The following is a 14,976-nucleotide window of genomic DNA, read 5'->3' as shown; positions in this document are numbered from 1 at the left end:
TGTAAAAGTACCATATTATCTTTACTACTTGCACAACACAAAGTGCTTTAAATTCAACTAATAAGAAAAACATTGACAAAATCAAGTAAGGAAATAAAATAAAGAGGAAATATACTTTGTTACATTCCACCACCGTTGGAGTACGACCTCATCTGATCGACGCCTTTAAATAAAAGAGAAAGTAAAATGGTGATGTTCACAAATCAAAGTGACCAAGAAAAATGAACAAGTAGATTCAGACAAACTCTCGTCTGTCTCCGCTTCCTGTGTCGTCCTCCGTCTGTGGGACGGACTGAGCTGAGCTGAGCTGAGCTGAACTGAGCTGAACTGAACTGAACTGAACTGAGCTGAGCTGAGCTGAACTGAGCTGAACTGAACTGAGCTGAGCTGAGCTGAACTGAACTGAGCTGAACTGAACTGAGCTGAGCTGAGCTGAACTGTCGTCAGTGACGGAGCAGAGAGATTCTGGACATGAGTCCAGGAACATCTTCATACTGTAGCGTCATTAGAGCCGCGGCAGTGACCTGACAGTGGACAGTTTAAAACACGAGCCCAGAGGCCGACATGCTTGAGAACATTTTCATCCTTCAACACCAGCTGAGCTCAACAACGCAAGACATCAAAGAAACATAACCTCACACCAACAAAGAAGATATAAACTGCTGTAGACGTGAGTCGCTTTCCCCATCTCGTGTTTCTAAGCTCATAAAAGCCAAATGATGGAGAACGGTGGAGAAGCTCTGAAGCAGTGAAGGCTTCAGAGCAGGAAACGTCTCTGAGTGTCTTCTGTACCTTCTCATGTTCAGCTGTGCAGATCATCAGCTGCATTAGACCAAACCTTGAACCGTGTTTTAGACTAATCAGTGTATGAGTGTCTGGAAGCGGTGTGCGATCTGTACACTGACTGAATGAATGTAAACCAGAGGATAGAGACGCTGTCGTTACTCTTTGTTCGTACTAAAATGAATGTATCATCAGACGGGGCCGTGTTTCTTCATGAGGAACGTTGTGGCCGGGTCGTTTCAGTTTGACTGCAGGTTTGTGCCAAATATAGTTTTAGTTGTTCTGAATAAAGATCATGAGAAGTTGCTTTTGGAAGTTTGACTCTGTCGCCCTTCTGTGCCGCGCTGCCCTGATCGGACCTGGTTTCAGATCTGATCGGACCTGGTTTCAGATCTGATCGGACCTGGTTTCAGATCTGATCCATGGTTTCAGATCTGATCGGACCTGGTTTCAGATCTGATCGGACCTGGTTTCAGATCTGGATCAATCAGTGAACTGGAAGTCTGAGATTACAAAGAGTTTCTCCTTAATCTTTATCAAACTCGAAACAAATGAGAAATAATTGAACTTGATGACAAGTTACTTTTTATTGAAGATGTATTTGGACAAAAAAATGATTTAATTAGTCAATTATTCAAGTGATTGATCAGGATAACGATTTAACACACAACTCACAATTAAACAAATAACACAATAACCTGATGTTATTTCATTTATATCAGTAAAGTCACAAGTTAATGTTTCATACAAAAGTGAGAACTTTTCTCAGACGAGTCAAAACAAAATCTAACAAACCAACTCAAATACAACACGACACCAAACAACACAATTTTGCATCAGTCCAGAAAAAACACAACAATCTGAACAACACGAAGGTTTCAGATGAAATCATTGGCACAGTTCAAATCCCAGTGTATTAATTTATGATACAAGTGAAACCTCCAGTGAAAGTTAACGAAGTTTTCATCGTGTGAACTCATTTTTTAATCTTTCTCACAAGGCAGAGTTTTCACTGACCACAAACACATGAAGGAAAATAAGACAAGCGGTGTAAATCTTTATATCAAATATATGATTTGATTCAGCACATGAACACGTTACTTCTCTAAATGCTTTAAATCAAATGAAGATAATTGTTACTTACAAGTCTTTACCTGCACCAACAAAACGTTATACTTTTGATGGTAGGATTGTATTGTTATTATATTTCTATAGGATTAGAATTTTAAAATAACCTGTTTATATTTTCAAAGTTAAACATAACACGTGTTGGTGGATTTAAACCCACTGATGTTTACTGAAGTTTAACTGTGCAAAAACCAAATCGGTGGTAAATGAAATAATCCAGTTATTTTCAATGCAGCCTTGGAAGGAGACGAGTCCTCAAGTGGAGAGACGCTGGGACAGTCAATTCATTGTTCAACTTGTTTTTCTGCTTTTACATATTCTGTCTTCTGGGGATCTTATCTTTAATAAGTTATTTAAAGTTATTGTTCTGTTGTGTGTAAAATGACAGAAACTTTCAACAAAAACAACAACAATCTTATTCAAGATTAGAAAATCTTTATGCAAAGTAGCACTGAAAGTCTTAATTTAAATTAGCTCAAAGATAAATTCATCAGTGGTAATCTTTAACAAGACATTTAATACAAGAAAAACATTTGAGTCAACATTTTAACTTTAAGCAACTTTTCAAAACCCAGCCCAGGATCCATCCACATCTGGAAGGTGATTTATTTTTACTTCTAAATATCCCTCATGAATTACTGAATATAAAAGTACTTGAATGCAGATTCAGACACAGATTCAATCCTCTCCTGCTCAGCCGAGGTGTGGACGTGGTCGTTCAGTCCGTCTCTTCCTACAAAGTTAGTTTGTATTTAGTCTCAGTAAAGATTTTACACTTTGACAAGTTTCTATGTAAACAGAACATTTTTAACAACTCTGTAAATAACATTGAAATTTCCCTTTTTGAAGTGCACAGTTCTCATCCACAAACTTCAACGTGTCAAAAGATGAATAACATTTGTAATAACGGTAAAATCAACAACTACTGGACTGTGATCATGACAGTATTTTGATAAAAGATGTTTTAACTCATGTTATGAACTTTTTTAGCTGCATCTCAGAGACATTAAGAGCTTTAGTATTCTGACATGAATATTAGAGAAGCCCCATAAAAACAGCAGCTGCACCCCATTGGATGCTGGGTAATGTCGTTTCTACATAAATAAACAATTAAGGCATGAAATTAAATTAGAAAAATTAAAATCTGATAATATTAAACAACATTAAACAAAAGAGATGTAAACAAAAACCATGGATTAGAAAACACTCAGAAAATAAAGGGTTACACACAGTAAACACCAGGTACAGGTGTAATTCAGTGAGTCGGGACAGAGGGAGCTTCACTTCACTGTAAAGAATATTCTCCACAGATCAACACGGCAGAAGTCACAGACGACAAAAAAACTTTTTACCTTTTTAAACTTTTATACTTTGTCAGTTTTAAGATGCACCAACAAAGGAGCAAGAACATCTGTCTGCAGCTCAGAGGCCAGAGGCCGGAATGTTGAGAATCTTTAAAAAGTTATTATGATCATATGTTAACGTGCATTTTAACTTGTGAAATTAAATGCAAGAGCTTTTTAATACCATATCTGATTGACTTTTAATACAATCATACTGCTAAAGATGTAAAACCATTAGGGACAATTATTCATTAAGTTTATATATTTATTATCATTCAAATAACATTTGATCAGAACTTCCAGTTAACAGTAATTCTTAATAATATAATAAATCACTTGATGTGGCTGTTCAACTGTTCATTTAAATCATAACTAAGAGTTAAGCTCACAGCCGCCGAGAGAAAATGTGAAGCCTGGTTCTGTCCACAGCTTGATCACATGATCACTCCCTCAGAGGAGTGATCACATGATCACTCCCTCAGAGGAGTTTACCCTCACTAGTAAATGTGAATATGTTTAGGCAGCACAGACGTTGAGACAGTGAAGACCTGCTTCCACATGGAGTCGCTGCAACGTTCACTGACGTCCAGTTCACACCAAACATTAGATTCCCACTCCGACAAATGTTGGAACTTGCTGAGTCCCAGATCGGAGCCAAATCAGCGTTTGATCGGCAGTCGACAAATGTTACGCGTGAACTCTTCAAAGACTAAAAGACTAAATATTAATACGATTTGCAAACAAATACAGCCAATCAGAGAACAGGATGGGGTGAGGGTGGTTAGACAACAGACATACTAGTCGGGGGTCTGCTGGTGAAAGATGATGTCGAGTGTGACCTCTTGTCTCCGGTCAGTCGTACAGAACTCCAAGCAGGTCGTGTGGTGGGACCTGGACAGGAACCCTGTCCTCTGAATCCAAGAGTCGTGAGTTTGATCTGAATCAGTCCAACGATGGACACATGGCAGCAGAACTGACTCCACGCTGTGTTTCTGTACACGCAGGTCTGACTGTGGACCTGTTGGACGAAGAGGTTGGAGTGTTAGAGGTAGTCATCCTCGCTGGACGGCTCGTCCTCGTCGTAGTTGTGTTTGCGGGGGTGATAGTTGCTGGGGCCTTCGCCGGGGTCGTCGCTGCTGCCGGCCGAACTCTCCCCGGAGACCTTTGACCCTTGGGAGCTATTAGAAGGACTGCGGCTCATCCTCCACAGCTGGTGGGCGAAGGTCCGCCCCCAGCTGCAGTGCTGGCCTATAGGGCGCAAGAGCCGGATGAGCTCAGCGGCCTCCTGCCAGTAAGAAGTTCACTTGCTGTGGCCCCGCCCAGAGCGCTGCTTGTTCATGGTGGTCAGCATCTGACTGATGTAAGAGGTCAGCAGGTCGTCCATCTTGTAACCCTGCAGTTGTCATGGAAACACACGGACACAACAGGGGTGAACAACGTTTTTCTGGGAGACTTCACCTCATTTGGTGTTTTGACGATAGTGAACACATCAAAATCTAATCTTGCAAAATGTAATTCATATCATTTCCTGCTCATATGCTCGAGTGTGAGTGTGTGAGTGTGAGCGTGTTGCTGCCCCCTACCAGTGAGGTCTCACACAGCAGTTTGCTTCCTCTGACCAGGTTGCCGATGGTGATGTGGAAGTAGGTGTTCCCACTGCTCCAGTTGGAGATCTTGGTGAAGGGGTGTGTGATCAGGATGTCCTGCACAAACACACACCGACACACACAAACAAACACACACACACAGTTAACCCTCCAGGCCTCTGCTGACAGAGTGTGATGACTATTTCAGTGGTTAAAGAAAGTGCATGCTGGCCATTGTAGGTTAAAGTCCATTCCACCCTATCCTCTTGTCTCTGGTGTATTATGACTCTGATTCAAACAGACCTTGGTCTTGGGGTCGATGAGACTGACTCCATGTTTGTTGATGGCGATCAGCAGGATCTCTGGGTAGTTGGGTTCTGTGGTTTGCTAAAGACAAGAAACAGATTGTCTGAATGTCCACTGATCATTTATCAGGTGTTATGTGTGTTTTATATTTAATGTTTGACAGAGAATCTCAGGTGTGTTTACCTTGACCTCGAAGAAGGCGGAGCCAAAGGTCGCCCATTTGTAGATAATCTTCAGGAACATCAGTTTGGCCTCTTCCCTGGACTTACCGGCCTGTTTGTTGAAGTAGGCCACCACAGACTGAAACACACACGTGGATCAATCAGGAATCACTTTATACCAAGTCTTGATTCAGAGCGAAGATCGAGTACGTTTTGTTCGTGTTTAAATCTAAAAAGAAACTTTACATGAAGCTTGTTGAATATACCTGAGGATTTCTTCTTTAACGTATGAACGACTTGAGGAACCAGTATTATTTGTATATTTTGAATCTTACGAAAACATATTTAATAATGAATTACAACAGGTAATAAATCATGCAATAGTATAAACTACACATAATTTGACTCCAGTAAACATTTAATATCAGTTTTGTTTGGAGTTTTGCAGATTTACTCTTTTCCAGTCATCCGGAGACATCTGGCGAATCAGGTCCTGGGGAACCAGCTCCCGAAGCATCTTGGGAATTGTAGGAAAGTGAGATTTGTCGTCTTCGAACTTGACGCGGTAGATGAGCGCCGCCAGTTGGAAAACCTCTTCTCGTGAACACTTGTGGTAGCCACGCAAGTATTTAGGCAGCTCCTGACATAAATACATTAATCACACAATGGTACAGTTCAAGTGAAGTAGTAATACGAATCGTTTCAGAACAGCTAGAGAGGATGATTGTGTTGAATTTAAAAAACAACGAGTCTTACAATTAAAGTAGTGTCACCTGTTCCTTGAGACTGACCTGGTAGTAGTGGAAGATGGAGTCTGCGAAGGAGTCCTTCCCTGGAACTGTGCTGGTCCACAGCTTCTTCATGAAGAACACCTGATAGGTCAGAGAGGGGACGATACCTGCGAGAGAAGAAACCAGCGATTAACCTTCAAACTCTGGTGAAATATTAGTTTGACATCAGGTGCAGGTTTGTTCAGTCAACATAAAACTCATGATGTTTGTGTTTGAGCTTTTTCAATACGTTGCTTCTTCCTCCTGTACGTGGAGCGAACCTGAATAAACAATAAGATCAAGTGTCTGTTCACAAGTCAGTTAAAAACAAGACAAACAAGAGAAACACTGAAGTTGATCAGAAAACATTTCTTCTGCCACAAACAGACGTGAAACAGAAACTGGAACCAACCGTCTTTCACCGGTCGAGACTTCTTGATCCAGTCGGTTAAATGTCGGACAAAGTCAAAGAAGAAATCTCCCTCTGGAACACTGATCACCTGCGGAACAGTAAATCAAGTTATTAAACATAAAAGTCATGCAACTGAAAAGGTTTTTTCCCCAACAACCCTAAAAATATTGAACAATCTTTGACCTCTGACCTTGTCTGAGATCTTGACGAAGAGGCTGAACCCTTCAGGAGATTTGAGCAGCAGCCGGGTGGAGATGTTCTGACAGAAATCCTTTGCCTTGGTGCTGGACTCCACCTCGAACGCCTGCAGGTTTCAGACAAACACTGAAACACTCCGTACAAACAGCCTCATAGTTTATCTGCGTCTGGGCGTCGTACCTCATCTGTATCATCGGGGAAATAGACTTTGTGGAAGATCTGCGTTGTTTTATGCTGGATCGCCTCCACCTCCACCAAGTGAGGGGGGTACTTCCTGGATCCGTTACTGTTACCACGACGACAAGGACAAGTTAAAGATACTGTGGTTCAGAGAAAATCTGAAGTTTTCAGCTTCAAATGAGTTTTCACTTGTTTTCTGAAACAAAATGCCTCAAACCTTAAACTTTCCAAAGCTCCAACAGTCAGATTTTATTTGACAAAAGTTGTTTTTTCTTATGGCAGATGAGATTATTGATTCTGATTTAAATTCTTAAAATCAAATCAAAGTCTGGACCTTAACTTGTAGATGCAAGACGTCTACCGGAGGTTTCAAGCTTCCATGTTTTACACAAATATTTGACTCGTTTTTAAACTTGTTGTGTTTTATGCTCCTATTTGTATGAAGATTCAAGGTAAATACAGAAGATCCTTCCTCCTGCAGCCTTTGCTCTGCACTTACATCACTCAAACATAAAAGTGCCAACTAGCAAAACAATTTTTTAATCGATCAAGTCAAAAAATAAATGTTAAAACAGTGGAATTCAACATATTGCCTCTTTTGTTGTTTTTAAAAGATGCATGAGCCGCTCTCAGGTGTAACCATGAAAAGTCCAGAATAATAATCTCAACATTAAGGAGACGTGTGATGCATGTTTCCCTGAGAACAGACTCGGGTGTAGTTTTACCGTAGAGCTTTGTGCAGCCTCTGCATACAGTCTACAGACAGCGGGTGGTGTCTCTTCGACTGCAGGAAGCGCTGGATGTGAGGCAGCAGCACGTTACTGGGAGGAAACAGACCAGTGCACAACCACAGCAGCTCCCAGCCTTTCTCCTCACTGTACCTGCAGGAGAACACAACTCACACTCAGCTGCTGCGCACACATCACACTCAATGATTAATAAACACTGAATGCAACTAATGCTGCACAGTCCAATCAAGATTTTAGAAAACTGAACCTTATTGTTTTAAATCAACATGTTTTCAGTCCATAAAACTTTGTGTGTATCACTGTTTGCCAGGTTTACTGTGGACTCTGTCAAAGATCTTTCCAATGAGCTCAAACCAGACTTCATCACTGAGTATGTCGACTGGTGAGGGCGTCGGTTTACACACTTGACGTGGTTGTCAGTCAGCTGCTTGAGGATCTGACAGTAGATCTCATCTTTCAGAGGTTCGGCCTTCAGCGCTCCCTCAAAGATCTGGTCCGTCAGCTCGTTGACTGAGCGCGTCCGTTTGGACGGGTAGTCGCCCATGTACTTCATCACAGGTGCAACAGACGTCAAGGAACAACACAACCGGCGGAGTTTAGATATAAATGACAGAAAGTACATGAATACATTCAGCTACTTTTTGTATCGTAGTTCTGGGTTTAGTTTTTGGTAGCTTTAACTATTTTAAAGTTACGATTTCACTTTCTTTTTGTAGTAGGAAGTAATTTAGTAAAATATAACAATATCAAAAATATAACACATAACACATCAGCTTTGTTAGGGTGGGTCCAGTTACACAGGTTCAACAATGAGGTTTAGTAAAGTCTGACCACGTTATGTCATCATCAGGCCTCAGAAAACATCAGGTGTGTCCCTCTGGCTGTTTGAAGGATATCGATGAAGGACATGCAGGCGTCCTGACTCAGCTCCTCGTGGTTGATCACCTTCTTCAGCAGCGGCAGCTTGAGCGGCTCTCTGGTGCAGCTCCACAGTTTGTCCTTCCCACGATTCTTAGTGACCATCACTCTGCTCAGGGTGTGTTTGGGAGGAGGCCTGAACGAAGCAGGGTTATTAGTGACACACTGACATGAGCACATGTTGATCCTGAACTTTCTCCCTCCTGTATTAAGTCCTGCACATCTTAAATCATCATTTAAAGAATCTGTTTAACCTTAAACCAGCAGCTTGATGAAAGTGAGTCTGATGTGTGAGTGTGAACAAGGAGAAAGTTTCCTCCTTCACTCCCTGAACGTCTGTTCTCTGTGACTCTGCTGAGTGGGTTCCATCTCCTGAGAGAAGAACTGACTGAGAGTCAGCTTCAACTGTCACAACCAGCTCCAGTTGAAGAGTGAAGCTGAACTGAGATCAGTTAAAAACACTCAGAAGTTATTAACAACCAGAGTTTATCTCCAATAATCAGCAGGAAACTGTTAAATATGAAGAATTCTGAACAGAGTTTGGTGGATTTGTTCAGGAAGCAGAGGATCATGGGTAATATCCAGTGTTTAGTGGGACGACTCAGTCAGAGGAAGTTTCCAGACTGAACTGCTTCTGTGTAAGTGTGTGAGTTTGTTTTGTGCTTGTGTTTGCAGCATGTGTACATCATTTATGTTCATAGTGTGTGTGTGTGTGTGTGTGTGTGTGTGTGTGTGTGTGTGTGTGTGTGTGTGTGTGTGTGTGTGTGTGTGTGTGTGTGTGTGTACCTGAAGTAGTCGTAGGAGAACTCCTCCAGTGTGTAGGGTTTCATTCTGTCGTCACTCTCGGGCAAAACGAGCTGTGAAACACGAACCGACTCCTGTCGCTGGTCCGGTGTCATGGTTACCAGCGCCTGATTGGTTGGATTACAGCAGATTACATAACATTCGACTTGACGGTTACTGTCTTCAGACAAAATGGAGAAGAGTCAAATGTTGTCTGATTAAATTTGATCAGAGGAAACTATAATATTGGTGTTTCAACACGTTTTCATTGTGTAAGAATAACAATGCTTGTCCCTTAATAATTTTATCCATTAAAGATTTTTATGTGTTTGGGAAAATAATAAGAATTTAGGCTTGAACAGCTTCTGTGTTTTTAATTTGTTTAGCGTCTGTAATTGTATTTTACTGTGTTGACTTCAGACATTTTATTTCCTCTCACCACTATTTCCTGCGGCGGTCGAGCCATGGTGGGCAGGACATAGATGCAGTCAGCCGGGAAATCTCCTCTTTGATTGGTTCGCTCGTTGACGCCGTGCGCCCAACCAGAGTTGAGGACCTGCTCGCCGGTGTCCTGGTCCAACAGGATCAAGTCTCCCTTCAGGAAGCTGAGGAACGTTGACTCCTCCCCAGCTGCAGCAAAAACAAACAAAGAGCAGCTTTACTATTCACTTCATCACACAACACACAGCAGGGTAGAAACCGTCCTCTGTGGACTTACTGGGGTTGGGGTTGTCTTGTAGCGCGACCACGAACTTTGACCTCTTCCTCAGGCCCTCCAGGAAGGTCACCACCAGGTCACGGATGTCTTCTGCGTTGTTGGAGGTGAACGTGTACTCTTCACCTTTGATGGTCGCCAATGTGAAACTCTGACCCTGCAACTTTCCTCCGCTGAAAAAGAAAATGTGCTTATTCACGACAGATACATGCATCTTCTGATTTGACGTCTCAGCATCAGTGAACAGAGCTAGAGAATCAAACTCTAATCTATTTACTACTTCTTGTCGATCAGGGGACTACAGCTCCCAGCATGCCTCACCTGCTGCTGGACACTGCACTGATTTCTGGGAAGGAGAGTTCCAAAAGGACCTGCTCCTGCTCGTCTACAAAATAAACTCCGGTCCAGTTGACGGCCACGATCAGGTCGTTTTTAGGCAGACTGGGACCTGAGAGCAAGAAGAGGAGGAGGAGACAGAGGTTTTGGGATGGTTATTGTTATGGTTACTATATTATATATCATAGTTATTTTAGATTTCCAGGTGAAGCTACACTCCTGATCAGTTGTGGATGGATGACTTGTAGAAGAGGTCTTAGACGTCACCTGAGAATTTGAAGGCTTCGTAGAATCGAGAGAAGAGCAGAGGCCACTTGTGACGAGCGAAGTCGACCACTTCCTCCTTCACCTTCTGAGGGTCAAACCTCTTCTGGGTGTAGATGCCCTGAGCAGAGAGGGGGGGGGGGATTATCATTATGGTTTGAAAAGGAAGAGAAACATCTGTATTGTGTCTCTGCAGCAGATGGGGTCACATGCACTTAAAATTTGTATTTCCATCAAAATAAATCTGCATCTAGAGCTCATTGAAAACTGTTAAAAATGAAAATACTGTCCTGCTTTGTTTATTTAAGCGAATTGATAATATTGCTGTTACTACTGGATTTGATTTTAGATGCAGCAGTTTGTTCTTGTGCTGTGTGAAACATCACAGCTGTCTTATGGTCTGGAGCAAAGTGGTGGAGCGACACACTCTCTCAGGCCTTGCTACAAACAGCTGGTGTCTGTCTGGATAAATCCACGGGGTCGACATGGACACACATTGACCCAGTGACCAGCACCTTTTTGTGGGCAGCCATGATGAAATGGGCCCATTTCTCCACGGTCCTGGAGGGGCTGATCTCTCTGTCTGGGATGTAGGAGGGAATGAGGCTGAGCAGCCGCTCCAGAAGGACCTCTGAGCCGTAGTCGACGTAGTACTGCTGAGAGGCCAGTTCTGCCAGGTCCTCCTGAGGAGACAGAGCCAGAAACACTGACAAGTTACATACTGACTTCATATAAACAGACATGACAGTCGTACATTCACAAAATGTCAAACAAAGGACAAAACCAGTTGAATGCAGTCACCTTGTCGCAGCGGTATTCTCCAAACTTGACGCCCCTCACAGTTTGTTGGTAGATGAGGTTGGTGGCGACCAGGTCGTCGCCGGGGCAGTGCCAGGGCGTGAAAATCTCCTTCCTGAAGAACAGCCTCCAGGGGGCGTTCCTCTCCTGGGCTCCCTGCTCCTTCGCGTACTGCTCGCACTGCGACACGGCGTCCATCACATGGTCGTTCCCACTGCCTAGAGAGGAAACCTGCAGGAGGACAAGATGCATTTACTGCAACAATGAGTGAAAATCATTTTAAATGTTCATAACAACCCATTAATAAACTCTCGTATTAGGAGCATTCTTCAAAAAGTAGTGACATTTAGTCTGATCTTCACTTCTTCAGGTGTCTGAGGGGTTAGAGGTAAAAGCAGGTTTGGGTTCGAGATCCTCATCTACCTTGTCAAACAGAGCGATGTACAGTGAGAAGCCGAAGCGGTCTTGCAGGTTGATTTTGTCCGACAGGGCGATGCAGAGCTCCTTGGCTGTGGTGGCGGAGTCCGTCAGCAGCGTCTTGGTCGTGCCGTCCATGAACGTCACCGGCAGCATGATGGGCTTCTTCGACTTGGTGGCCTTGACGTAAATGAGCTTTGGTTGATTCGTGTTCAAACACAGCCGCAGTGTCGTTTATCACAGTTTATTAGTAACATATCTCTGCATCTGCTCCGTCACTTTAACTGGAATTAAAACTACTCTGATGCTGCATTTACTAAAACTTCTAAATCTTCTTTTCAAACTCTTTACCTAAAAAACTTACAATATATTTGTACTTTATTTGACCTCTGACCTGCAGTATGTATGTGTGTCTGTGTGTGTGTGTGTCTGTGTGTGTGCACCTGCAGCTCCAGCCAGGACGGAGGTTGTGTTCTCGTCCCGTTAGCAAATGTCCGTCTCAGCCTCTCTTCGCAGTACGGAGCGTAACCCGGTGGACCGCTGCTGATGAAGTTCCTCAGGTACTGAGTTAAAAAAACAAAACAATTACGACACAGTCGGATCAGGTTGTTCACAAATAGAAACATCAAGCTTCTCTCACAAAGAGGATTCCCCCTGTTACCTGTGTGAGTTTGTTTAACACGTTAAATGGTGAATTTCTTCTTTCTATGTATAAATACAATAAAAACAATGTTGGATGTTCTGACCTTGACAAACTTTTCTGTCGGGGCGAAGCAGCCGACGCACAGAGAGATGAGGATCCAGCCTCGAGCGTGAGAACTCTTAGACGGGTTCTGACTCAGCTGCTTACAGATCTGACAGTAGATCTCATCCCTGACACACACACACACACACACACACACACACAGACACACACACACACACAGTCATATTTGATTATTAACAGCTCTATTTACATTGACAGACACACGGTCAGGAAGTGTGTGCATGTCAGTGTTCACCTCAGCGCTGGTCTCAGGATCCCGTTCCCGATGATGAAGTGAAGTTTCTCCAGGTTCGAGGTGGGCCGGTCCTCCAGCATGCTGTTGCCATGGACACCGTACTCCCCATCATTAAGACGCTTGGTGACCTGTGAGGCATCGAACTGTAAATGTTCTCGATCTCCAACAGATATAAACTATAATCTTCCCCCGTCTCTTTCTCCATCTCTCACCTCCTCAGTGATCTTGGATTTCTTCTTCAGCGTGAGCGACACCAGTTTGTGTCGGACGCTGTTCTTCTTGTGGCCGTCGGCCTGAGGCGTCTGAGGAACAGAACAAGAGACAGCTCATCGACCAATCAGAGATGATCCTGCACATATGACACGATGTTTGAGCTGTCTCTTCTCTCAAGATGACAATAGTAAGGTCAAATAAAAAACCCTGATGAAGGTGAAAGGTCAGGGGTCACCAAAAACATTTCTATTCATCCTCTGTGGGTAAAAATCTGAAGTCAGTTTCATTACATACTGAGATGTTTGTCATTATAGAAACAAGGCTGATGAATGAGACTTACAGACGTATGTGTTATAAACTCAGACTATATGAATGTTCTCCTCTTCCTCACCTCCCCCTCCCCCTGCAGCGCCTGCAGCTCCCTCTTGTACGTCTTCTTTCCCAGCGTCTCGTAGATTTTGGTCATGACTGGGATCTTCTCGCTCCCGTCGCTGATGGCCGTGTGGTACTTGGGCTCCGGCAGATCTCCCATGAACCTCAGCACTGTGATCCACACCGCCAGAGCAGCCTGCGCCGTGACAGGGAAGATTCATGGAGTTGATCAGGGGAAATATTCAATATTGTAATTATTGTTTGACCAAAGACTGTGCATTAGTTCTAGGATCTTTGACAGTTTTTTTCCTGTATTGTACCAGCTGGTCTCCCTCGTCGTCGTGGAAGAGCAGCGGCTGTTTGAGAGGTCGTCGGACGTAGGTGTGAGTGGTGGTGCCCTGGAAGTAGGTGGCGGCAAACTTGGCGAACTTGTACTCTGACAGATCTTCTTCATCATCGTCCTCAGGCAGAGGAAGAGCTTCGTCCAGATCCTCCACCTCCAGCTCTTGATGGCTTCGCTCCAGGTCCTGAGGAGGAGACAGAGTTTCAGTCACAGACGACAGGTCAGAGATTTTAAATCCTTACAATATGTATTTATCATTTTAAGATTGTTTCAATTCTGTGTGTTTATAAATGTGAAGTTACAGCATCATTAATTTGTCTTCACCTCAAAGCCGGCAGGAGCTTGTCCCTCCTGCCCCGGGAAAGAGTTGGTCGTCCCCAGGAAGCCGAACATCTTGTCCACCATGTCTGAGTCGTTGACGGGCTCCAGACGAGCTTTCTCCATCTGCTCCACCATCTCCTTCTTCCTCCGAGCCTCCTCCTTCTCCTTCTTCTCCTGCTCGGCGTCCTCTTTGGCCAGCTGGGCCAGACGCTCCTACAAAATAAAGTACAACGTTAGTTTAGGTAGAAAAGAGTGATAATAAAACTCATTAGCGTGACCTTCTTTGTGAAGTGCAAGTAAACGTGAATATGCCGTTCTTGATGAACGCTCACTTGGTGTTTGCGTTCGGCCTCAGCCTTCGCTTTCTTCGCAGACATCTGGTTCCTCAGTTTGGTCTCTTCAGCGAGACGCATCTTCTCGGCCTCCAGCCTCCTGCGGTACTGAAGGAGAGGAGGAGATGGAAGCAAGACGTCCATTAATGAAGAACAGCAGCTGGTGAACGACACAGGCCCCAGACAGCAGTGTGTCTTATTAACGTCTCAGTTTAGAATCAACACGCTGTCAAATGGAGACAAATGGAAATAATGGCGGCAACATTCTTTTGAGAAACTTTTGAGGATTTGGGAAAGATAAGAATAAAAAGGATAAGAAATATATAGGACTATCAAGAAAAAATACAATATATATGAGAAATAAAAGAATGTCTTCTTTACCATGCAGTGTTAAAAAGCATAAAACCTGGATATTTTAATGCTTTTTACTGATAATGTTACTTGTGGATTCAGATAAAGAATTCAAAATGTATTTGTACAGTGAGCGAAATATTCAGATTATAAAAAAATCTATATTGTTACAGATTAATTGCAGAACTCATTCTAT

General features: G+C 43.2%; 2 protein-coding genes across 5 annotated transcripts in view; one reads left to right on the top strand and one right to left on the bottom strand.

The window, feature by feature from the left end:
• Positions 1-8,903, top strand: part of LOC117773272 (spectrin beta chain, non-erythrocytic 1-like) — a 750,817-nt gene extending 741,914 nt beyond the window's left edge. The window contains exon 42 of the transcript XR_004615891.1: positions 8,830-8,903. The gene's annotated coding sequence lies outside the window, so the exon portion shown is untranslated. The remainder of the gene's footprint in view (positions 1-8,829) is intronic.
• The window catches only part of myo7aa (myosin VIIAa), a 31,727-nt gene continuing 20,667 nt past the window's right edge, over positions 3,917-14,976 (bottom strand). For all 4 annotated transcript variants that reach the window (XM_034605038.1, XM_034605036.1, XM_034605035.1 and 1 more), the window contains 28 exons: positions 14,430-14,537; positions 14,101-14,310; positions 13,754-13,960; positions 13,453-13,629; positions 13,061-13,150; positions 12,849-12,976; positions 12,594-12,720; positions 12,291-12,410; positions 11,854-12,027; positions 11,434-11,661; positions 11,148-11,315; positions 10,636-10,753; positions 10,354-10,480; positions 10,036-10,205; positions 9,757-9,947; positions 9,321-9,445; positions 8,513-8,670; positions 8,021-8,174; positions 7,593-7,748; positions 6,868-6,973; positions 6,680-6,793; positions 6,490-6,577; positions 6,099-6,205; positions 5,762-5,947; positions 5,330-5,446; positions 5,144-5,227; positions 4,838-4,957; positions 3,917-4,647 (listed from right to left, as the gene is read on the bottom strand). In XM_034605038.1, the coding sequence (XP_034460929.1) occupies positions 4,555-4,647; positions 4,838-4,957; positions 5,144-5,227; positions 5,330-5,446; positions 5,762-5,947; positions 6,099-6,205; positions 6,490-6,577; positions 6,680-6,793; positions 6,868-6,973; positions 7,593-7,748; positions 8,021-8,174; positions 8,513-8,670; positions 9,321-9,445; positions 9,757-9,947; positions 10,036-10,205; positions 10,354-10,480; positions 10,636-10,753; positions 11,148-11,315; positions 11,434-11,661; positions 11,854-12,027; positions 12,291-12,410; positions 12,594-12,720; positions 12,849-12,976; positions 13,061-13,150; positions 13,453-13,629; positions 13,754-13,960; positions 14,101-14,310; positions 14,430-14,537 (3,951 nt within the window). In that variant the 3' untranslated portion in view covers positions 3,917-4,554. The remainder of the gene's footprint in view (positions 4,648-4,837; positions 4,958-5,143; positions 5,228-5,329; positions 5,447-5,761; positions 5,948-6,098; positions 6,206-6,489; positions 6,578-6,679; positions 6,794-6,867; positions 6,974-7,592; positions 7,749-8,020; positions 8,175-8,512; positions 8,671-9,320; positions 9,446-9,756; positions 9,948-10,035; positions 10,206-10,353; positions 10,481-10,635; positions 10,754-11,147; positions 11,316-11,433; positions 11,662-11,853; positions 12,028-12,290; positions 12,411-12,593; positions 12,721-12,848; positions 12,977-13,060; positions 13,151-13,452; positions 13,630-13,753; positions 13,961-14,100; positions 14,311-14,429; positions 14,538-14,976) is intronic.

The sequence above is a fragment of the Hippoglossus hippoglossus genome, chromosome 13 (assembly GCF_009819705.1).
Source record: "Hippoglossus hippoglossus isolate fHipHip1 chromosome 13, fHipHip1.pri, whole genome shotgun sequence".
Classification (NCBI taxonomy): domain Eukaryota; kingdom Metazoa; phylum Chordata; class Actinopteri; order Pleuronectiformes; family Pleuronectidae; genus Hippoglossus; species Hippoglossus hippoglossus.
This window is presented reverse-complemented; position numbering and strand designations above follow the sequence as displayed.